The 23,596-nt window shown below is 43.0% G+C and overlaps 1 protein-coding gene across 1 annotated transcript in view; it reads right to left on the bottom strand.

The window, feature by feature from the left end:
- ofcc1 (orofacial cleft 1 candidate 1) overlaps positions 1 to 23,596 on the bottom strand; it is a gene marked incomplete at its 5' end in the record, with an annotated part of 167,169 nt that overhangs the window by 33,860 nt on the left and 109,713 nt on the right. The window contains 5 exons of the mRNA XM_084033662.1: positions 11,541 to 11,695; positions 13,517 to 13,608; positions 19,635 to 19,947; positions 20,739 to 20,853; positions 21,025 to 21,173. Coding sequence (XP_083889788.1) covers positions 11,541 to 11,695; positions 13,517 to 13,608; positions 19,635 to 19,947; positions 20,739 to 20,853; positions 21,025 to 21,173 — 824 coding nt within the window. The remainder of the gene's footprint in view (positions 1 to 11,540; positions 11,696 to 13,516; positions 13,609 to 19,634; positions 19,948 to 20,738; positions 20,854 to 21,024; positions 21,174 to 23,596) is intronic.

Below are 23,596 nucleotides of genomic sequence, written 5' to 3'. Positions count from 1 at the left end.
CTGTGAGGTGGGTACACTCTCTGAAGTGTTAAATTATTTGAAGTTATCAAGTTCCTTAGCGGGCGCACACGAGAGCGGTGGTGTTGCACGCAGCACACATGGGAGAACTCGAGATTCATTCAGAAAAAATGCTCAGTCAACATTTTAGGCTGATAAATATTCATAGCTCGGCTGAAATAAACTCGAACGGAGAGGATAAACATCTGGCGTGAGAGTCAGTTACCGGTCAGTTCGCTGGTTGAGACTTTAAAAGTACAGCGCGTGATCCACAGCGATTTCCTCTGTGGGGTCAATGATATGCTGTCTATTCAATACAGTATATGCAGCATGCATGTAGGGAGAATAACATTGCATCTATTGCTACTTTATTTCATGAAAATTAACTCATCTGAAGGCTTGTTTACTGTTTTCTTTTAGTCGGCTATTAATGTTACATGAGAACAGAGGTGGTAAAAGAACAAACTCAGCTCTTTATAATGTGACGGCACAGCCTCCAATGGCAATACATACACTCAACGTTTAGAATAAATAAGCCACGGATGACACTTTCGGTTTACAGGAGATACATAAATGTGTCGGTGTTCAGGTCACTGCAACAAAAATAAGTTTTGCTGTGACTGTACGATATTGAAAAGTGTGCAATTCCGTTGTCATGGACGTGTTTATGGAAGATTTTACCAGACAAGTGTGACGTTAACTGAAAAAGACGATGATGCGAGGACAAATGCGTCTCTGCCTCCTTATAATTTTGTCAAAGGCACTTCCATTCGGTTCCAAGCCTTCATCACGACTTGCCTCGCCGTGCGATACGAAACTGCTTTTCTGCACGTCTGCTAATGTGGAATTACCGAGCGGACAAAAAAAAAAAAAAAAAAAAAAAAGCCACGTGTCACAGGCAAGATGCTACCCTGTCAAGTGACATTAAACGAAAACAGCAAACACAACCTGACGCCCATCTTTCATATAATGAAGATATTGATGATGCATGAAAGAGGAATATTTTTAGCCGTCGTCGCGCGGCGGCCTCTTTCAAAGGAAACTGGTAACATGATGTGAAATCTGTTATCACCACTGAATTGATTTCATTATGGCACCTCCAATTACAAAAGTAGAATACGGAATACGGAAAAAGAGGGGGAAGGGGGGGCTTTTTTATCTTGCAGGAAGGAAGAATGTTTCACAGCTTGTCCCCCGAACGGCTGATAGCATGTGGCGTAGCGGCCCCCGAGATGAAACTAACCATTCCAACAGGCATACATTGGCACATAATACCATATTTTAATTGTAGCACACGATTCTGGGAAATCTGGGGGAAGATGTTCCCTCATTATCTCAGTTTTGATATGTTTGTTGTTCATTCCCCGTCTCATCAAAGCACGTCGCAAAAGGACTCATCGTTCTCCTTAAACCTTGCGACGGAGTGCCAAAGCCTGTAAATCAGATTTAACTAGTGTAAATCTGTCAACCGTCACAGCGAGAACCATCTCCAGGACCGGTTTTCTCAGGCTGCGTCCCTCACTGTTGTACGGCATGGCAACAAAACAGGGGCGCTGCTTTTTTTAAAATAGCGCAAAGTGAATCGCAAGTACGGGCAAGTATTAAACCTCTACGACGGCATGGGTAATGAGAGACGGAGGGGAGGTGGGGGGGAGGAGTACAGTGGGGTGTTCCATTTAAAATAGATTTATAGAGAGAAGGCTCCGGGGCCGAGGGGAGCGAAGGTAACCCTCAGAAGCCCTCTGCGTTGCCCTGATGGCTTACACCCTCCAGTCTAAGGCCACTTAAAGTATTGGACTTATCCCTTTATTTTGAGGATTAAGTTATTTTTCTGTCACTTTCTTATTTGGGCCACCGGCATTGTTTATAAATGCACTGAAAGCGCAGATCTCTTCCCACATAGTCGAAGAATGGTTCGCTTTTGGGGAAACGGAGACAGCGAGAGATGCACTGTGAAAATAGACTTAAGAGATTGACAGATAATGTGATTGTTTTCTTAGTGGCCCGGATGCGCAAGCGTTGTGGTGATTACTGAAGCGTGATTATCTGAGGTGTCGAGAGATGAAACTGAAGATACCAACGTCTTTGTTTACATTTCATATTTTACTTTTTTTTTAAGAATGCTGATAACGCATTTGTTTTTGGATTGCGACAGTATCAGCGATCTGTCCTTTTCTGAGGCGTTGTCAAGGCTCTTCGTGTTGTTGGGAAAAAAGAGGGAAATTGTGTTTTTTCAAGTTGCGAACTAACAGAACACATAGCCTTTGCTGATTCCTTAGTTAAGTGTTGGAGGATGTTGTCACAAGTTCATATCACTAACTGTTTAACTATTTTTAATCACACCTGAGATTTATAATTATGTTTTACTGTATACAACAATGGAAGATGTTGAAATATGAAAGAAACATGCCATATTAGTGCTCAAACATTAAGGAGCACTAATTAAGAAAAACATTAAGTGCTCAACACCAGGAAATAATGACTTTGGTCATATGTGTGTGTGTGTGTGTGTGTGTGTGCGTGTGTGCATCTCTGTGTCTGTCCACAGCTAATCTCACATACTGCTGCACCAAGCTGCAGAATATTTTGAGTGGTTATGCATTGCCGCTTGCTCAAGGACCTCCCAGTGACTCACACTTTCTTAAAACACCTTTCATTGCCTATCACATACTGTCAATCTCATCCTCCTAAGTGCTAACTGCTGACTCAAAACATTTTGCTCCCTGTTATTGTTGTGCACAGTATGTCAGTGCTAACAGCTAATAGGAGTACACAGACTGCTGTCGGGGACATAGTTATCCCATCCCTTTGGATTGGGCATCAACTTTACGTTTTCTTTATGTGTATTATGGAACAAACAGACGGAAAGCCTAAATAAAGATGGAGCTGAGACGATGCAGAAATCTTCATAGTATAAAATGAGGGCATATCTGTGAGCCATGCGAGTGAAAAACTGTTGAATACAGTTGTGGTATAGACAGGGGGGTTAAGCAATTGTGGGTTGTATTCATTGTGATTAGTCAGCATAAACAATGACGTCAACTGTGAACATGTGTAACGTCACGTCAATATTTTAAGGAAACGTTTATTTTCTTAAATATTTTGTCCTTGTAGCTGCGCACCAAGGAGTTTGGAGTTTTCGGCCACTTAAGTTGTAATGACATCCAACCTGCATGCACTACTATGTGATGTGACTTAGTGTTCACTGTTCACTGTGTTTCCACAACATAACCGAGAGCAGCCTATTTAAAACACTCTCGTTGATAAACTACCATTTAAATGTTAATATGATCCAGAACATAACTTTCAGATGGCCATGTTATCCATCTTCTGTTCTGTAGGAGTTCTAAAGTCATTCTACAGCACATTTGACTTTTTCTCTCATTTTCCAAGTGATTCTTTGTTCAAAGCAACAATGGCGGCTCCAAAAAAAGGACACTGAAGGCTTTTCTAGAGGTGGTGTTTTTGCTTTCCTCCCAACTGGCTTTGGCAAGAGTGTGATTGACAGGTGGTTCATCCAATCACCATAGGTCACCATGCATCCATCCATCCATTATCGATCACCGCTTATCCTGTTAAGCTCCACACTGTTGTGTAAGAATATGGGGAGCATATTTTAATATCCTACTCTATTATAATATCTTTATAAGTATCTTTATTTAAGATATCAAATAATGTTCCCAAACAACCATCTAATCATTTGACTACTACTCATCTATACTGTAAGAATATGGGGACCTAACCTCATGTTTGAAAGTAATATAAAAACCCTTATTTACATATTACTGTGTTAAAAATGATTAGTTAGTAGCAGCCCTGAATCAAACATTACAGTAGTAGTCATTGCAGACACACCTGACAGAAATCTGCACTCTACTGAATGTACCTTATCTCTGTGTTGCATTAGTATGAACAAATACATTCATACCGTACGTGTGCCAATCCAACTTTATAAATCATGTGCAGATGCTCGAGTCATTCCCACTGTAGAAGCTTTAACTGCCTATTTATTGCAGTTAGGCAGAAGTACACACGTTTACGTAATGATTGGCAAGCAAGCAGGGCTTTGCACAGGTGGGCAAATATAAGGAAGCTACGAAACCTCACAAAGTGGAAAACACAAAGAAACGCTTTCCCACAAGATGTATTAAATGATAATGATTGGTTACTAAGCTGATATTATTTTCCAAAGCACCTTGAATGTGTGTGTGTGCATAAACACAGGTTGAACAGATCAGCAGTATATGCCTGCAGGGCTTTGAGATAATTGAGTCATTTTATATCATTGTGTGGGAAGTTTTATTTATACTTAAAGTAAATCACCAAAAAGTACCAAAAAATGCCTCAGTTTAACTTTGTGTTCCCTCTTTTTCTCTTTTGTTCCAAGGGAAATTGCGTTACCATTTGGGGGCTTTATAAGCACAGAGTTTTACAGAGACCCTGGCAATGTAAAAATGCACAAATGACTTTCATTGAAAAAATGGGAGCACAGTGGCAGGTATTTGGGGTATTGTTAAAAGAGAGTTATGGAATAGTGACACAGCTCGAGGAACTGGAGTCCATCATGATGTAATTAAGACAGTACCACGATGCACCGCCAAATTATCAGAATTATTTGCAGCTGACAGGAGTGGAGGCGAGCGTAATCAGAAGCAGTAAAAAAAAGAAATGTTCCACTTAATTAGGAATCCATGTTTGACTAATACTTGGCTGCTCATTTTTACAATGCGAGGGAGGTTCTCACATGCAAACGAGCATATGAGGGCAATGGAAAAGACCAAAAGGGCTCTGTGCTGTTGATCACCAGAGGTTGAGATGCAACGCTGCCACAGAATCTCCAACTCATGAAATGTTGCATTGGTGATTATATCATATTTGAGGTAAAACCAATTGGTCTGGCAAGAAATATTCAATTTAGGGTATGTGGGATTTTTTTACATGGGCAACCAAAACTTTGGGATGTGAATTCTGGAAGATGATACTGTTAGGGTCAAAATATTCTGTTGATCTATAAGTGATCGACTGAGATCTACTCATCTGCTTGTAAGTAACTTCCTAGAGTCTCCACTAGTTGCTTGGCAACTGCACGACAAGGACAAGACAGGAAGTACTGTGCCAAGAAACAGTCTGGAACAAAACCCCATCATGTATTCTTTATTTGCATGGATTCAACAAACGTGTTCAGAAATGAGGTTAAAAGTTGTGGGTAGGAGGATTTTGTTATCCTTGGACCGAGCCTGGCTAGCTGTCTCCAGTCCAACACACTAATAGTCTTTGTTTAACGGCAAACCTCAAAAAGCTACTCGCCAAACGACCATTCAAAAAAAACACACATTTTTGTTGAGTGATAATCCAGTTGTGTGCCTTCTGCATCAGCCAAATCAAAATCCCTCCTCCAAGAATGTGTTTTGGCCTCCCCACACACCTTGGAATAGTTTACATGTATACATGAGGTAGCCGTTTCATTGCCATGCAACATGTGGCGTTTTTATGGAGCGCCTGACTTAGCACGAGAGGGGATGAAAACATGGAAATGGCAGGTCCCTCGGTGCGCCATAAACTCGGGTGGAAACATTTGAAATGCAGTTGCACCTGGGATCAACAAACACACAGGGACTTCCCAGGCCTTCGTTACACACACAGCTACTACAGCTACCACCACAGTCCTCAACAATGAAGAACAGGTTGTTTTTCTCTATAAACCTTTTTTTGGGGGGGAGTAATGAGAAAATACTCAAAACATGATGCCAGTAGATGTGGAATACATGTGATTACTGCATAAATGTTTTAAGGAGATCTTTGCATTCGTTGAGTTGGGTGAGGCGTACAGGGAAGTGTGCTGCGGAGGCTGAGTAAGGGCCTCCAGAGAGTTGCATCAGTATTTAAATGGCTTTCACTCCTCTGACCTTGCCTCATAACTGCAGGACATTGTCACAGGAGAGATAGAGACAGAGAGAGAGAATGAGGAGGGAAAGATGGAGGAAATTAGAGGCAGAGAAAGCGAGGCAAAGACAGAACTATCGGGAGAGAGGAAACAATTATGAGCCAGAGAGACTAACCACGTATTGTGTGTGTGTTTTTGTGTGTGTGTATTAAGCAATCAATTGGCTGAAGGACAAAAAAATATATGTATTATGAGACATGACCTGAAATGCCACCCAACACAGCAGATTGGACTGTAGCTCAAATCACTTCTCAATCCATCATCAGTTGTGTCAATGACTTCTGATGAGGATTGGAATAACACCATATATGGGCTACCACTGTTGAGCAAGTGTGACTTACATACGCGTGCCTCAAAAGGGAACGTTTAAAGTGTAACACAAATGCAAACTTTGCTGTCAGTGGCTGCGAACTGTCCACGGCTAAAATAGGTGCCGATGACCTCATGCTCATATACACACAAATAGAATGAAATTCTGATTGCATCGACATCTACTACTTGTCAGTTGTATTATTAGAGCTGCCACTCCGTGATGTTTTTCCAAAAGTTCATATTTATTTGCACAGGGCACAGTGTGTTAGTGCGTGTTTGTGCTACAGTGCATTAGCTAACATGCATCTACGTGTACAAATCCACTTTTAAATTCTCGGGGAGTTGTTTGTTGACTTTGGAGATGTTTTTTTGATGTTCATGTCAGACCGGAGAGCGAGTGATTACAGATGAAAAAAGAAGAGCGTGAGGGAAGCGTCACTTCTGGCCTCTCTTTCTCTCTCTCTCACACACACACACACACACACACACACACACATAAATCACACGCAATCACTCATATGCTCTCACATATAGCTCCTGTCAGTTTTCTCTATCCCCCCCCCTCTTCCTCCACCTCTTACGTGTCTGTGGGAAACGCAGTCATTTCACCCGGACCACCAATGGGACCGGAGTCAGCTCTGACTGACGGCCACATCACTGCAGATTAGCCAATCATATTGCAACATTAGCCTGTCAGCGAGCTGACAGCTCCCATTTCCATAAAGAAGGCAGCGCGTTGATTCTGTGTGTCTGTGAGATCCGAGGTGACCCAGGGCGCGTCTGGCTGCAGAAACCCCTAACATGTGCACTCAGGCCGCGGTAGCCAGGGGCCCTCTCTCTTTCACACATGCACGCACACACGCAGACACATTCCTGCCCCCTCAGCACAGGAAAGCACTAGAGACCCAGGGGTGAACAGCACTGCCATCTCCACCCACCTCTCCTACCAGCATTACATCAGAATTGATTGACCCTTGCACCGAGTTGTGATTCGGAGCTGCAGTATGCAGGGGATTGACAGCCTGGAACTCGCTGTTATTTCAGGTGGTTTTCCTCTCGCTACGTGTACGGCACTCGGAGGCCGATCCCTCCGTGATAGTTTACGGCTCTTCTTGAGGGAAAGGAGCGCCACTGCGGGGCGCATGTCATCCGATGTCTTCCGCACACGATCCTGTGTAGCTGAGCAGCCGGGGAACGATGTAACCGTATACACTTTGCTGCTAACCTTCCACGTGCGTACGCAGGGTGTGCAGACTCAAACAGATGGAGGGCACAGAGAGATAGAGGCAGAGACACAGAGTGAGTGAGTGCTCTGATAGGCTCGGTCGGGGGAAACGGGCGGAGAGGATTGTTGGTCCCCAACGAGGCGAGCTAACTGGGGGAAATTAGGTCAGTGTGTTCCCTCTGACTCCACAACAAGAACAAGCTGTACATGTGTATGTGTGTGTGTGTGTGTGTGTGTGTGTGTGTGTGTGTGTGTGCGCATGTTTTGCCAGTGCACCTACAGAGCCATACTGCACCACTATAGTGACACACTGTGCAGGTCTGTGCCTGTTTGTGTGTGTGTGTGTGCGTGTGTGTGTGTGTGTGTGTCTTTACACACACAAGCATTTGAGCGAATGTGCTGCCACAGGTCGGGCCGCATTTTAACACAGGTGATAATTGTTTCCACCTTATTTGTTCTACAGCTTTAATTCCAACTATTATATATTATACTAACGAGCTCTCAACCCAAAATGTTATTTATTGTGATCACTCATCTAATTGAAACAGAAAACAAGGATGTAACTAATCATCACATCACTCTCAGCAACAAACTAGTTCTGAATATGAAAAAAAAAGAGGTTAAGTGACATTTATCCCCAAATGGCCAAACAGTCTTTTGGAATAAAAGCTCTGGGGACAGATGGAGACGATTCTGCAGTCGTTTGGCCTCCGGAGGATGTGGATGCTCTTTTTATTCTACCTCCTCTCCAGCTTTGTCTTTAGTCTGTCTCTTTCTCTCTTCATGTCTCCTGATCAGGACAAGTCACACATACTATAATTGATATGAGATTTAGGGGGTATATTTCAATGTAATTAGAATCTTGATAATTGGACTAATTAGATCTAATTGCTATGTGAGAATGAGTTTGATTAAAACCGGATTCTCTCCTCAAAACCATAGTAGGAAAAAAGAAAAAGAAAAAGTTGGGTGACATTGGTGAGACAAAATGCTAAAGCCAATTGTCGATAACCACGGAATCAAACTTTGCATGAGTAACAACAGATAGGAGCAAATTCCCTGTTGTCAAAACAATTGATCAACTTTTACTGATATATAAATACAATATGTATATCATTAAGCTTAAAATCCAAGCTGGTGAAAGTAACATTTAGTGTAAAGTACTGCTAAAGTACCCTCTAAGGTGTGAAATTAATTCAGTCTGAGTATGTTTACCTTTTCTAGAAGTTGTTGCCGCACCATCCGAAAGCATTAAATTGGACCTATCGAATTACAACAGCTGTATTGAATCAGGTGCTTTGATTTTGCTCACTGCTATTCTGTGAGAAAAAAGGTGGTTAAGATTACACTTGTAGACATCAAATAAGACAGAAGGTCGGCGGGAGCCTTTCATGCGTGTTCAAACAGATAGCAGCAGCAGAGGAACTCAAAAAGGAAGGGGAAAAAAAACAGAAGAATCATTCGGCGCTTGTTTTCATATTCGTTTTCACTTGCCCAGAATTGACTTGCATTGTCAATACTTGCAAAAAAAAAAAGAAAAGTGCGTTGCGTTGTCTTTGAAATTGTAATTCATGGTTTACGGTTATTATGATTCCATGTACCATGGCTGTTTTTTAAGGGCGGCAGATGTGCTTTTTACAGTTTCGACCGGGTACTCGAAATAAAACGATTTAAAAAAAGAACATCATACAATTTCTAACTCTCAAAATGCAGAGAAAGGCTGATCCTGGCCCCACCGAAACAAAAATGTTCAATTTCAAAAGTAAAACCATATATAAATACTCCCAAAGGATGTATTTCTTAGTAGTTCTGGTAGTCTGAACTCAGATTAAAGAGCTTAGAGATACATTAAATACATTATTGTACATGTAGCTATATTTATTTTAAGACAATTTGAATTCTTAGCATCAAGTTAGACGCTGAGGTCACACCTGCAGCTACACACATGTGATGTACTCTTGATATATGGGTGCTGTACATACTGCTTCATTCCACTACATTTCATTACATGTATTCTACTTAGTGAATAAAGCGTTCCTGACGGTGGCGTTCTGGGAGCATTGCATTAAATATGTTGTGTGATTCTCAGACTATCCTAACTGAATCGCATTGAGTCACTTAATAATGCATGAGCATCCGCATTTGCACATCTGTACCGGGACGCCCTATAAAAATCTCAATGAGCTCAATCTCTTGTGGCTCAATAGATGGCAGTAATATCCCTCAATCACTGCGGTATGAATCCTGATCCCACAGAAAACACACGTATGCGCAGACGTTCCCGCGCACACACACTGTACACCGACACAGTCTAGAGACGATGCACACATAAACACTCCCACACATGTGCATGAATGCATACAAGCACACACAGATACACACAGAGCTCTCAAAATGCCAGAAGAGATGGAGATGACATCACTACGGCATATAAAATAATAATACAAAAAAAAAAAGAAAGAAAAATACAGTAAACAATTGCTTTCGTCTGTGTCTCTGTCAGTCCTCAGGTAATGTAGAGAATCCCAGAATAAGTCAAACAGCACAGTGGGGGGGAGATGGGTGGGGGTGCGACTTTGAGACTGCAGTCTCTTTAACTTCTTTTTGAAAGGCAAAAAAAAAAAAAACTGGCACCGTATCTTTCTAATGTTCTGATTAGGTGAGGGCAACAACAACCAAAAAAAAAAAAAAAAAAGAGAAGCAGCCTTCAGCTCAGAGATACTGTAACGTGTGTGCTTGTAAAGATAAAATCAATAGCAGCAGCACCTTCACAGGGCATCCGGCAACCGCCGGGGCTCCGACTCAATACAATCCGCACCTATACCCGACAGAAAGTGTCTAATCGCACGGAACCTCGGCGACTGCTCAGAGGTACAAAAAAAAAAAAGGAAAGAAAGAAAAAGCCGCACTATGAATAATCGTGAAAACCATTTAATTGTGTCCCTTTGTGTGCAGCCTGCCTGGGTCTCTGTGTTCGTTTTGTATTCACTCTCCCTCAAGATAGTCCCTGTGTCGTCATTTGTTGGCAGGATACGCTGGTAATCATTTGAATTCCCCCAGTATGTTCAGAAGATGTCAGGGAGTAGTCTCTGATCTTGTTTAATATGTGACCAGCAGCTATAAATTACCAACTCCCAGAAATGAGGAAACATGGGTACTTTTAAATCTCCAGGGAGAGCTCTCTCTCTTTCTGTCTCCCTCACACACACACACACACACACACACACACACACACACACACACACACACACTGTCTCCCTCTCTCTCCCCTCTAGTGTAGTAGTGTATGCTAATCCCCTCCCCTTAATTTAGTTGACGTTCAAATAAAAACAAATACCTGTGACTTTTTTTTTTTTTTTTTGTTGAAATAAGCAATTTTGCTTTTAGCCTATTGCGATGCTCCATGGGCGCGCACAGCGCCGCACCACGTTGCGTTTAACACGTTTGGCCGAGGTGTTTGAAACGCTGTGCTTCCTGCTTTCTGTTTGTATTTCATACATCCCCGTTTTCTCATTAAAATCAAATGCTGTAAGCCACAGCGAGGAGGAAAACAAATGTTCCCAAACTTCCTTTGTTGCATTTCGTTGCGCAGAGGAAACAAATAAACCACATAGTGACGTAATGGTTTGGCACCGTGCAATAGACCAAACTAGTGTGAATTAGACTGATTCTTTTGTCTCAAAGGTCGAAATCGCAAAGTTTTTTTTTTTTTGCATTTGCGTCTACATTGAAGAAAGTGGAAATTTGATACAAAAGCATTGCATTTAAATGTTATTTTGCGGCTTTCTAACAAAGTTCTCACACAGTGTGACTAGCGTTTTTATTCGTGTTATGAAATTAAAAGTGAGGTTAAAGCTACAGCAGACACAAACTGGATTTGAAGAAAGCCATGTGACTACTGTAACTATATCTACACAGGAGGGGTTCTAGGCACATTTAGTTGTCAGCGTCTGTCTGGTGGTGAGGTACAGGAACCTGTTGTCACCCACGTTTTTCCTTCTCTTCTTTTTCCCACGTTTGAATTCCAAGACTGAGGCAGGATAACGAGTGGTTGAGACTTACTGTAGGGAGAATGTATACTCCTCCATCTCCTCCGTGGAGAGGTTCTCCATTGAAGGCTGCATCTTCTGTTTGCCTGCTTGCCGAGGCGGCACGCCGCCGCCGCCGCCGCCGCTCATGCTGGGGCCGCGGCTATTTGTCTTCTTGATTGGCTTCTTCTGTGAGGAGCAGAAATCGGGGCGAACACACGCGGATGTCATTTGTAATCAAAGCAGGAAACAGGTTCCCTGAATTTATCTTGGGGGATGCACATGGTGACAGTGACAGTGTGGCGCGGCACTCCGGGAGCCTCTCCTATATCTCAAACCGCGCCTCAATTGACGCGAGACATGAATGACGGCGAAATCGCATACGGCATGCCATCATTCAAGTTGAGTTCATTTGGGGAAGCGTGTGCGCATGGTGACGGTGGCGTTAAATATGTGATATCTGAGCAGCTGGCACTGTTTTTTTTTTCCACACAAGTCGTTTACTGTCATCGTCATAAACACAGTCAAATGGAGTTAGGAAGTGGGGTTTTAAATATTTCACCAAGGTACTTGGGAGCAGATATTATTTGTTAAGCCGCCAACATGTTCACGGCTTGCTTTCCCTGGCCCTGTCAGCCCTGCCTGTGTTGCCCTTGGGTGGGCTTAGTGCCTTTCTGCTTGAAGTTGTGAAATACTCACTGATGTATGTTAATGAGATCCACAGTTGGAATAAGAAACCTCTCTCTCTCTCTCTCTCCCTTTAGCCCGTCTCACTCTACCTCTCTCCATTTTTTCATCTTTTCCTTTCCTCCATCTCTCTCTCTCGCTCCCTCTCGCTCTCCCTCTGAGATAAACTGGGCCCAGGAAGTAGTAAATGGGCAGGGCCCCATAAAAGCCCCATCCGTTTTCATAGGGCAATCTTTGCCAAAGCAAGCTTGGATTCCAGAGTGATGATCACAATAAAAAGGTGGAAAGGAGCGGGAAAGAAAGCAGCGAGAGAAAAAAAAAAAATGCAGGAGATATATAAACCACAATGTTCTCCGGTGTCTCCCCACAATAAATTTAATGCAATACCTTAAGAGCAGATTCAGTATATAGCTGGATTCCTGCCCTGTGGGCAAAGTGGTCGCCTGGAGAAAATTCATTTTAATTAGGCCTGCACTGCAGGTTGAAGGGTTGAAATCTGATCCCTAGCGCTCCCAGGCTGGGGCAGGTTGGAGATCACTCCACTTAATCATTAGACAACTGGGTTCCAACCACGACATTTGACAGAGTTAGCCAGGTTTTAAAGGCCAAGAGGAGAAGGGGAAAAAAACACGGTCTACAGAGGCTGCGGAGGAATATAACCTCATATCAACAAACTCATTTATTTAACGGGTCATCACTGATTAATGGCGGTCTGGAGAGCCGCTTGTGCATCAGTAGAAGGAAGTTAGTAAGAATAAATAGTTGGAGGGATCGAGGCTCGGGCGGGAGGGGAGGATGTCTATGTGTGTGATGACGGAGGCTTGATGTTGTTCAGGCTTCCCGCTACCTCAACAGTAGCATCACAACAACAAAAGGCCACAGCTGAGGCACAATGGCAGGGGCGGACCAGGAGGCAGCAGTGCCAGATCAGCACACAGAGTAATTTTGCAATTACCACTTCAAAGTATGGCAGGTAACATGCAGGCTTTGATTAATTTAGCTTAATTCCTCTGTAGCCCAGGAAGAGGCGTTTAGAGCGTCTTGAAAAAAAAAAAAAAAAAAAAAAACTGAAAAAAAGGGAGGCCTGGCTGGCATTGCTGATTTCACAGAATTTGAGCTGCTTTGGCTTGTCAAGCAGATCAAAACTGGCTTTGAAGGCTGAAAAATACCTGTTAGTGTGAAATGTATTTTGACAAATCTCAGATAATAAGACGAGGAGGTGTGTGTAGGGGTGGGATGGGAATGGAGAGGAAAGGAAAGGGAACGCAGAGAGGGTGCTCGGTGCAAAGGGAGGGAACACTTCCCCTTAAATCACAGCGTTACCTTGTAGCGAGTCCCACCCTCTGCTTTCTCCCTGCATGGATCACTTTTCTCTCCCGCGTTTCCAGAAATGGCTCCCGAGGAGGAATTCTTCCCTGCGTCCCCAAAAAAGAGAAGTCATGTGCAGTGAATGTGAAAGAGAGGTTCATGTTTGTTTTCTTTTGCAAACCACATCTGGCAATCATGATCAAGGATCAAGGGTGGTTGGAGTGTTATTTATATAACAAAATCCAAATAATTAGTGGATACTGTTTGTTAAAAGATGAGATATCACAAAAATCAAATAATTGAAAATAATTTATAATTGACCAAAAAGTGCATTCTGAATTATGACACTAAATTAACTAACAATACAAATTAATTTTTTGCATAAAATAATTTAAAATGATCTTAAATTGATCAAATTTACAGCTTTGAAATGACACTCAAAATAATAATAATAACTGTTGATGTAAAATATGTTGTTAGAAATAACATGCACACTGTTAGTGTTGCTGCTTTTGTGTCTCGTACTCTGAGGCAGGCAGCAGGACGTTTTGCTGTATTGTGACTTGCAAAAGCAATAAGGGCTGATTTCACTCCTCACAGAGAGGCAGGAGTGTGAAGTGAGAGAGCACATCATCTCTGTCTCCAGCAATCTCAGAGCTGAACCTTCCCCAGCCTTATCGCTCTAATGTATGCAATTAGAAATGATGAAAAATCGAAAAAGAAATTAAGTTTGGTTGTAATACATTTTCCCATTCTTCTCTTCTTTGGAAAAAAAATTACTTTTGAAGTATTTTTCCATCCTAACCCTCTTTTTTCTTTTCTCTCTCTATCTGTCTCACTCTTCTTCTTCTTTTTTTTTTTCCTTTTTTTTGCTGTAATTTAAATGTTAAGCCGCCAGATGTGTGTCTCATGCTTGAAGAGTCGGAGATCTGCATTATTTAGCATATTAACATTCACAGAATTTAAAAAAGGGTTCCTGCATTGCCTGGAGGTTGTAATTAAGTAAACCTTAGCTTGATACATGTAAAAATCTCACTATGTGAAACTTTTTCCCCCCGTGGAACCAGTCACATCCATATGATACATATGGAAACCTCTGCGATGATATAATTTTTTTCTTGCTGCGGGATTAAATATATCAGTGATAATAACTTAAATATAGGCGACACATCAGAAATCCTTCTGACAGCTAAAATGGACTTAAATGGCAGGAAGAGTCTGCTCGCTGCTATTTTTTTAAATGTGTCTGAAATCAAATTTCATCAGAACACAGATGTAGTTTTTAATTACCACCGCTTTGCTGGTAAACATGTGGCGTGCCTACAGTTATAAGGTGATAAGGTTATATTTGTTCTGTTCTAGGGATAAAATAATTGATATTTTGACATTTTCATGACATTACATAACTGTTTACTCGCTTTTGCGTCAAATTCCACATAATCTTGCATTAGTCAAATATTGTGCTTAGACTGTGTAATCACATCTTAACGCCGGGACTTGAACACAATATATTTTTTACACACACTGAAAGTGCATTAAAAAATGAAAAATGACTGACGTGAAGAAATGTCAAAAACAGAAAAGCACAGAGGATGAGGGTGTATCGTATCAATAGACACACAATCAGAGACCCTTTCGTGCCAAATATACAAAATGCGAGGAGTTGGTCAGTTTTCCTTTTTTTTTCAAACAGAAAAAAAAATCATAAAATTCTACATTTCTAACTTTTAAAACATTCAAATCAACTATTGTTTGTTCAAGTTGTAGTGCACTGTTAACAGTTTATTGCTAAAATTCTAAGTAGAAGTGCACTTGGGCAAATATTATATGTGCGTGTTGGTATGCAAACAGTATGAGCATCTACACACACACACACACACACACACACACTCTACTAGCCACAACAACAGCAACCGTGGACTCACAGAATTGGACCACCGCGGATAAGGATGCTTTCTTCGACTACACAACCACACACACACACTCATTACCCCCCCTTGCTAACGTGCAGACGCTGTGGAACCACAACGAGCACGGAGGCAGCATCGACAGCTTCGACAGCTGAGGGCTACGTCTGTGAACTCCGAGCGCTGGAGCTGCCACAACTCCAGCCTCTCCGGGCTCTCAAGGCCAACAACAAACTCCTTGTTATCCCCCCCCGTGCTCTGAGCTGTGTTCAGACCAGCGGACACACACATTCATCCAGCGCACCCACACACACAGAAAAGCATACATACGGAGATATTAATATGTAGATACTTGCATACATGCACAAACACTTTTCGAAAGGGGAGAAATACAAATGAGCGTACCTCGCAAAAGCATTACTCAATACACCTCTTTCCTCTACTGCTTGCGCACAAAAAACAAGCCAGGAGAAGAGAAAAGGCCTGAGGGGCCGCAACAGTGTCGAGACCCCATCGCTGTGTTACCGGTGTGATGCAACCAGGCTGGGATGGTGGTTCTTGCTCACCTAGGCCCCTAATTGCCTGATGACTGGTCAAAGTTACACAGGGATCGAAAGGTCCGTGACTCGCGGATTACCCCCGAGTCCATGCCCGGATCTCGTGTGTGGGTTGCTATGATACGATGAGGACTCGGTGTCACTTTACGCAACAGTTTATTTTCTCGTAATCCGCAGCGTTTTAATGACAATAACAGGCGCTCATACAAACATGTACAAAGACCAGGGATTGTGAGCGCTTGTCGATGGTGTATATGTCCCACATGCTCTGTATTTGTCCCACCGCATGCAATCCTTTAGGCTTCTTTGCCACACCCACTGTGAGGTTTTACACATTAGTCTCTGCAAACAGGCTTCAAAGGGTGAATCCATCCATTTGGAATCCGGACATTGTTGGATTAATCGCCGGGATGCAGAGAGCAACTGATTGAGTCGGTATGATGTAACGTTGTGGTTTGAAACTCGGATGACTGGGACGGGCCCGGAGCACATCCTGAAAGTGCAGGGCAGCGCTCCAAAGGAGACATTAGATGAGGAATCCTGGAAATCACTCTCCATGCTCAAGGGGTGGATGTTACATTGCATAGGTAAAACAAAAAAAATCATTATAATAATAACAAAAAAAGCAGGAAAATTAGGCAGTAATTTAGCAAAGGCAGAATCCTCGGCGTGCTCATGGTGATCCACTAAAGGCGATCATGAAACAAGAAGCTAATCTAATTAGTCATTTGGGTTCAAACAAACCCAATGTAACTGGATCATTCAGTTAATGTGAAAGGTCACTTAACCCAGTGTGCCTCTAGCTAATCTCTACGTTAAAACACCAAATACACTCCATCATGCTTGGACGGATCGACTGAGGTAAATCAGGATAATTATCATCCAATGGCACGTTAATCTGAAACACTCGAATATCAACGCAATCACAACAAGCACTAAAAGCCTTAATGTAATATTTCTGATTTTTTTTTCATCAAAAGCTTGTCAGGTTGTATCTGGGATTGGGATGTCAGGGTTTTTTGTTCTGTAATAGACACCTCGCTGCACTCGTGATTTTTCTACGGGGATTAATTAACTTAAGGCCCGAGGAATACAAACTTAAATTCTCACTGTCAAGCTCTGCTGTGTGTACGTTATCGCCATGACAAGAGGTCTCCACATACTTGTCCTGATTCTGAGACAAACGGGTAATGAGGAAAAAAAAGCCCGGCGTCACATGCGCAGAGAGAGTGATCTCGGCGCGGTGCACGCATCAGAAACACAGAGGCATGAAATGGGAAGGAAACGTCTGAAACCCCCAGACTTGACAAGAGGATCGAGGAAAGGGGATAATTTGTTCTTCTCCTCGCTGAATTGGATTTCCATTTTTTCTTTTTTTTCTTTTTTTTTTTGGCTAGGTTAAAGTTGTCCGTCCGATCACTCCCTTCAACCTTGACATAATCTCCCCCATCTGAATGCCATAATTCGCTCCAGAGGTAATGCAAAATGAACAGATCTGTATGCAAATGAGGCACAGACGTCAGCTCGGCTTACGGAGCGATGTGGAAGAGGTGTTGTGCGGACACCTTTTGATCTGTTATTTCTCTTACGGATCGGGTTCACTTCTCAAGCAACCTCCCTACCTGGCTGCGAGTGTGTGTGTGTGTGTGTGTGTGTGTGTGTGTGTGTGTGTGTGTGTGTGTGTGTGTGTGTGTGTGTGAGCCAAAGTCTGCAGCTGTGTGTGTTGAAAAGACGTGGTACCTTTTGCCTTGTGTGGCAGAACATAAATCTCCCATAGTGAGTGCCTCCCTCCCTCCCTCCCTCTCTCTCTCTCTCTCTCTCTCTCTCTCTCTCTCTCTCTCTCTCTCTCTCTCTCTCTCTCTCTCTCTCTCTCTCTCTCCTCCCTCCCTCTGGAAAGGCAGTCAGTTCGTTGGGGACACTTCCCTTGTGGGCGTTAGGATCTCTGTGGGGGGTCACAGGTCAGTCGGCGGAGGAAGCGACAAGCTGTGAAATGTAAAAGACCAATTTCTTCCACATGTTTCAGTGCTGGGAGAACACTGCCAAGCTGTCAGCCGGCATCACGTTTAAAATGGGCCAGGGTGCTACCCAGCAGACCTGTCACAACTCATTTGTAATTAAAAAGCCTGTGTGATGTTTAAAGCAGAGCACCCCAGAAACTTTTGAGGACTGTTAAATAAAGATGAGCTGTGCGTGCAAAAAAAGAGAAAAAGGGAAAAAAAAGGGGGGATGTATTAATAACAAAGAAGCTAGCCAGTCGCCTTTGTAGTAGATCAATACCAAATGAGCCTGGATTTGATTCCAGGCAAAGGCCAGGATGCTGGATTACTTAGGTGGGGAACAAGAATAAGATGTTTTTGGAAATGAGGAAGTGGATTCTCATTACTATTAACAAGTGATTAGCCAACTCATGATGTGCTAACAATTGTGGTATGACCTTGCCTGGACCACCAGATAAGCAGGGCAACCACATCGGAACATCTGATGGACACATAAATCTATGCAGGATGATATTGGAGCGTATCCCAGCATGCACTGAAATAAAAACAAAGTAGCGCCAGCCCGTCCCAGACCTAAAACATGGAAAAATAATCATATTCACACCTGGGAATGTAAGTCTCAAACCAACCTGACCTGCATATCTTCAGACTGTAGCAAGAAACCAGAGCACCCGGAGGAAAATAGCACAAATGCGGGGGGGAAACAAGCGAGCTTCACACAGAAAGACCCTTCTGAGCCAAGAAGCACTCGCTGCAATAGTTCACCTGCAATCTAAAATCATTTCATTCTGTGTCCCAGTGCCTCCAGAAAAAAAGTAGTACAAATATGGCCTGCATTTGAGTATTGTATCATTCATTCATTCAAGACAGTGAACAGAAATGTGTGATGAATCATTGAACAAAACTGTAAATTATATGCTAAATTTGAAATACTGACCATAGAAATATGCATGTTTCTGGAATGCCCAACACACACAAAGTCCACAAAGGTCTAAAAAAAAGTTTTAAAAACTAGCATGTTGAAACCAGACCATCTAGGTATCTGTAATGATGAAGTAATACAACAAATCTCCAAGTCAAAATGCTTTGTTTGTTTAACTTAGACACACAATGGATTAAATAGAGCTGCAGTATGTAGATGTAAGACTCCAATGTACTACAAAGTCTTGTGAATAGCTTGTAATATTATACGCATAAAAGTGTTATGTGGGAAAACTGATGATTTCTTTCTTTTCCACAATAATTCGTTTTAGTAGTTAGTTTACGTAATGCTCCCCATGTCATCGTGCCGAGGAGGGTTTGTTTACTTTAGTTGGTGGTTGTATTATCAAAATGTTTTATCTGAATGTGTCACAAGTGTCGTGCTTGTTGCTCAAACATTTGCCTTAAAACCAACACTAATGCTACAGTGTATCTGTTGGATTTTTGCATATAATCTCACTACGAAAACATCCTTCTGTTTGTTTTAACTTCGGTGTGTCAACCTTGGCCCACTGTTTCTACCCAACCCTTCCCTCGAGCACATTCACCTCAAGTGGAGAACTGCTGGAAGTCAGGCCTGCCATTCATCTCGTCCCAGTGCTTGTGACATTAGGGTGACATTTTCTCCCCACTGTGGCATAGTCGTGGGGGGGGGGGGGGGGGGGGGGGGGGGGTAACATTGGACCCCTACCTGGCAGAGATGACGAAGAGCAAGCCGAGTCAGCCGACAGGTGGAGAGGAGACCCCCGGTGAGAATGCACCACAGCAGGCTCTCCCGCTCTGCTGCTGAGGCCCGTGTTCGGCTGCTGGTGGGGGTATAACTGAGACGGGGCGTGGATGAAGTGAGGATGCAGCTGGGCCTGCGACGGGGGCTGAGGTGGCAGTTGGCCTTGTTGGTCATGGTGGACCTCAGGTTGGGACATGAAAGGGGGGTTAGGTGGGGGTATTGACAGTGTGACGCAGCGGTCCGGCACCCCAGATCCTCCAGAAGGGAGCCTCTTCACCTGAAACACCACAAACAAGAGGAGGGGGGTCACGTCTTGAGTTTGAGGGGTACATATGGGTTCAGTGAACATTAACATCCATGTTAATGTCATCAGCAGAGTTCTGTTCATATCATTACATTGCATCACTGTTGCTTGTGGAAAAAACAGCATGTGTATGTAATTACACTGCAGGTGTTAGTGATCAAACTGCGGACATAGCTAACAATTAGAATTTTGTCATAGTGTGCCATAATGACATTGGGTAATTGAATTATGGCCATAAACGTATGAATATTGCACGTATTATTGTGCTGTACATCCGGAAAGATCTACAAAAATGTGGCTATTTTCGTCCCCTTGGAAATCGGAGCAGTGATGATAATGCAATAATACAAACAACATGTCACAGTCGAAGGGACAAGTAAAGAGACAAACCCAAGACGGAGAGCTTTGTTCTGGCTTTTAATTCAATTAAGATGTTTACTAATCTAATCAATGAATCAGCTCAACTGCATCCGGAATTGCTGGCTAAAGATGTGGTTCTTGTTTTTGCTCTCTGGGGCCAATTTCCAATTTCTTTTATCATAGAGAATCAAAAATACCCCCCCTCCCCCCCCAACTATCCAGATCCTCCATCCTGCCTCCCAAATAATAGGGGGAAGGTCAGAGTGAGGGAAAACACACACACACACACACACACACACACACACACACACACACACATGTGCTATAACATAACTCATACCTTCACACAATTATGAGCAGATAAAATTCTTCAAAAGAAGCATGCATACATCTCCTCCACACACCTGAAAGTACAGGTTGCACAGCCAGTGATCTAGATCAGAGGAAATGACGGCTTCCATCTTTTTAAACTGGTCCAGTTGTGTGTTGGGCTCCCCTCTGAGCAGAGGGGTTTTGAACCTGCGTCAACGACATAATCGGTAACGGTCACTGCATGTTTTAAACTTGAAAATTCATTATAACGTCACGTCACTCCATGTGATGTTTTGCTGGGAGGATGTAGTTCAGTTGCCTGAAAACATTTATTATAATGATTGTTTGAAATACAAAACTCCTAACTTTGATCTCCACCTGCCCTGGACGAGGCCGAGGCTCGGCCCGCAAACAGGAAATGCCCCCCAAGCCAGCACGGAGCTGACGTAGCGGCCGTCTCCCGGTAGCGCGACCAGTTGGAACACCAGGACGGCGGAGGGGACGACCTTGCGGGCTGCAGGTAAGATCTGAAGACGGAGGGAGGCCCAGAGTCACTCACAATCCCGCTCAGTTGAACACACATGCCTGTGGGCACACGCACTAACGTATGCACACATATGCAGACACATCGACACGGCACCTCCGATATTACAGGAGAAAGCACGCATGGGCTTGCTCAGAATCAGGAGGCCAATGACAAACAGACACACGGAGGGTAGCAAACAGGACAGGAGCCCTCAGGGAGGTACTTAATCAACATCCTAGTCTTGAATCCTCTTTTAACTTATTTCCGGGTTCTTTATTTTTTTAGCTTTCTTAACTGCCACTCTTACCCGTCCAACTCAGCAAATTGCCTTAAAGGAGATGTTGGAATGATAAAGACTGTTGGCATCAAACACGGGGAGGGCGGAGGAGAGGTGGAAATTGCCATTGAAGTCTATGAGCTGACAGTTGCTGAATTTGCGATGCAGTGAGCGCCGCCATCAATCAAACTGATGATATTAAGGGTATCTCGCGTGAAGCAAAAAAGTGTTAGCGGTTAGCAGTGGATGGCAAACATTCTTATTTACCCAGAGAACTGTGGGTTTGCTTAAAAAATGAACTGACAGTGAGGTGTGCACCACTTCATCCATCACTGGGTGGAAATATTTTATCCCTTTATTAGTTGTAATGGGAAACGCAGGGGACTTGTTTTAACACATAAATCATGTCTATCCCCCCCACCCCCCGATAATCTGCTTTTAGTATGCACCTGTGAAATGATGGGTAGTAGTGTCTGACTCAGGACACAAATTTATGGCATAATATCACGGATTATGGATATTGAGCATATTTCATATTATTCATTTGCTGTAAGAAATATGACCTGCATAAATAGTCATTTGTGCACATGTGCGCGTGCATGTGTGTGTGTGAAGTCTACGTCTTGTTTTGCAAATGCGTGCATGTGGGAAGTGCTGCTGTGAGGTTTTTGAGACTGAATGACGCGCTCCGGAGGTTTTCTCACTTCCTGCGTTAGCTGGAGGAGCTGCTTCAGCGGTTAGAAGTGTCCTGTTTGGTTAAGGAGACTGTTGGTTTCTCTTGTTTGTTTGTTTTTAAAAAGAGTGCATGTGTCTTAAAAATAAGTGAGGAAAATGTATCAGTGTGCAAGATGATTCTCCTCAATGACAAAAAACATTTTCTTCAAAAAAAGAGGGAAAAACAAGAACAAATTCATATATCTACATATGCACTTCTCCCAACTTTGATCCTTTTTCTTCCTCGTTCCTTCTTCTTCCCCACATTTCTGATTCCTCGTTCCTTCTTCTTCCATTTAAAATGTGAAATCTTCTTTCCATTCCGTCTAAAAACTGCACAAAGACCGTGGGCCCAACTCTTCTCATGTGCTCCCACTTGCCAGCGTATCTCCAACTGAACTGCGACTGTTTCTGTCTGAATCCAAACCCAGATGCACAAAGCAAATGGGTGAATGAAGAAAGAAAAAAAGAAGGAGAGAGAAGGAGGAAAGGAAAATAAGCTCCTGGCTTCCTCTTACCATCACTAATTCCTCATTTCCTCTTAGAAGGCACTGCGAGCACTCCTAAAATCGCACGCCACAGTGTGGGCAAGAGGAGAGAGAGAGAGAGAAAACATCCAAGCCGATCCCGATAGTGGTGGAAACACTGATCAGATTTGTCTCGAGACTATCAATGAGGACAACAACAACAGGTTTGCCTACAAAGCACAGCCGAGGGTTTGGGAAGAAGAGGAGGGAAGGAAGAGTGACATGAGGCATTTACCATGCCGTACTTAAACCTTTTTCTACCTCTGAATCAGATCCCAGGTCCGCATTCAGTTCATGCCAGCGTTTACCCCGTCCTTTGTGTTTGATGGGAGCTGGAGACAATATTATCAGGATGCTCTAGCTCAGTGAATACGCCCACCAGCACGCTGGCAGTGTCCACATGTGCTAAATGCTCCAGCTAAGGCCTTTAGAGTTGCCATCAGAACAGTGAAGGAGCCCTTTCTGAGCCTGTGCAAAACTCTTTGGAATCAGGAGGGACACTGGATTTAGAGGCTTCTGTTTTAAGGTTTTTCTTGCATACTGTGCACACATCATCAATGAATGCACACAAACAGAGGTTTCTAATCCACTGGTCAATATCGACCATCCAAAGCCAGTATGTAGGTTTCTAAGATTAGTAAAGCCTCTATAGAGGATGCTTTTCCTCATAGGGAGAGGTTTAGGAGAGTGGTTGTGAGATGTGGATGGATTTCATCTAATCTAATCTGCTGTGCTTTGACTATACAGAGGAATTTCAATACTAAATTTAGACAATTCTGCCAAACTTTACAGTCACTTCTTTTTCTCCAGCTGCTACAGATGCCCCAACACGTGTAGAAAAGAAACCAAATGTTTCACCGCATTTGTAGATTTCCCATTCCAATAAAACATTACTTCCTTATATAA

Source organism: Eutrigla gurnardus, assembly GCF_963514095.1.
Source record: "Eutrigla gurnardus genome assembly, chromosome: 18".
In the NCBI taxonomy this organism is placed as follows: Eukaryota; Metazoa; Chordata; class Actinopteri; order Perciformes; family Triglidae; genus Eutrigla; species Eutrigla gurnardus.
This window is presented reverse-complemented; position numbering and strand designations above follow the sequence as displayed.